Below are 1,273 nucleotides of genomic sequence, written 5' to 3'. Positions count from 1 at the left end.
CGGCCATTTTTTGGGACACAGACAGATATTCAGGCATTGTTGTGGAATCCCACACCATCACAACAAGAGACCTGAATCCGGCTAATGGTGGTTTATTACACTTTGACAGCTACCATTATATTACTCTATGGCCAATCAAGTATGTCCTTTAAATAACATCAGCTACTTTTACAATAATAACAACCGGGCAGAGGATGCGGTGAAGCGAGAGGGTTTACTCTGCCCAAAATCTGATCTAATAGACGTTTCGTATTGCAGGTTGTTACATGTGTACAGAGGACGTGTCCCGCGAGCAGACAGGCCAAACAGAGGACGTGTTCCACAGGCAGTCAGGCCAAACAGAGGACGTGTCCCGCGAGCAGACAGGCCAAACAGAGGACGTGTCCCGCGAGCAGACAGGCCAAACAGAGGACGTGTCCCGCGAGCAGACAGGCCAAACAGAGGACGTGTCCCGCGAGCAGACAGGCCAAACAGAGGACGTGTCCCGCGAGCAGACAGGCCAAACAGAGGACGTGTCCCCCGAGCAGACAGGCCAAACAGAGGACGTGTCCCGCGAGCAGACAGGCCAAACAGAGGACGTGTCCCGCGAGCAGACAGGCCAAACAGAGGGATGTCACAAAACCCTTCACTAAATTGCAGAAACCCCTGTAATACAGGCTGTATACCCCGAGGCGATAGGTAGCCTAGTGGTTAGAGTGTCAAGCAAAGAGGCACTGAGTTTGAAGGTAGGCCTTGAAATACATCCACAGGTACACCTCCAATTGACTCAATTAGCCTATCTGAAGCTTCTAAACCATGACATTTTCTGGAATTTTACAATCTGTTTAAAGGAACATTCAACTTAGTGTATGTAGTGGTGTGGGGACTGTGCTTTAGCAAAGTGGGTGGGGTTATATCCTTCCTGTTTGGCCCTGTCCGGGGGTGTCCTCGGATGGGGCCACACTGTCTCCTGACCCCTTCTGTCTCAGCCTCCAGTATTTATGCTGCAGTAGTTTATGTGTCGGGGGGCTAGGGTCAGTTTGTTATATCTGGAGTACTTCTCCTGTCCTATTCTGTGTCCTGTGTGAATTTAAGTGTGCTCTCTCTAATTCTCTCTTTCTCTCTTTCTTTCTCTCTCTCGGAGGACCTGAGCCCTAGGACCATGCCCCAGGACTACCTGACATGATGACTCCTGGCTGTCCCCAGTCCACCTGGCCGTGCTGCTGCTCCAGTTTCAACTGTTCTGCCTTATTATTATTGGACCATGCTGGTCATTTATGAACATTTGAACATC

At 50.1% G+C, this 1,273-nt stretch overlaps 1 protein-coding gene across 1 annotated transcript; it reads left to right on the top strand.

The window, feature by feature from the left end:
* The first annotated feature begins 266 nt into the window (after positions 1-266).
* LOC139415683 (uncharacterized) lies at positions 267-632 on the top strand. The gene has a single exon (XM_071163802.1). The coding sequence runs from the start codon at positions 267-269 to the stop codon at positions 630-632; it is 366 nt and encodes a 121-aa protein (XP_071019903.1).
* The last annotated feature ends 641 nt before the right edge of the window (positions 633-1,273 follow it).

The sequence above is a fragment of the Oncorhynchus clarkii genome, chromosome 8, assembly GCF_045791955.1.
Source record: "Oncorhynchus clarkii lewisi isolate Uvic-CL-2024 chromosome 8, UVic_Ocla_1.0, whole genome shotgun sequence".
In the NCBI taxonomy this organism is placed as follows: Eukaryota; Metazoa; Chordata; class Actinopteri; order Salmoniformes; family Salmonidae; genus Oncorhynchus; species Oncorhynchus clarkii.
Note: the sequence above shows the minus strand (reverse complement) of the source record. Positions and strands in the feature narration are given on the sequence as shown.

What these genes read in the sequence shown, in the direction of transcription:
- LOC139415683 (XM_071163802.1), top strand. Translation starts at nt 267, where the DNA reads ATGTGTACAGAGGACGTGTCCCGCGAGCAGACAGGCCAAACAGAGGAC.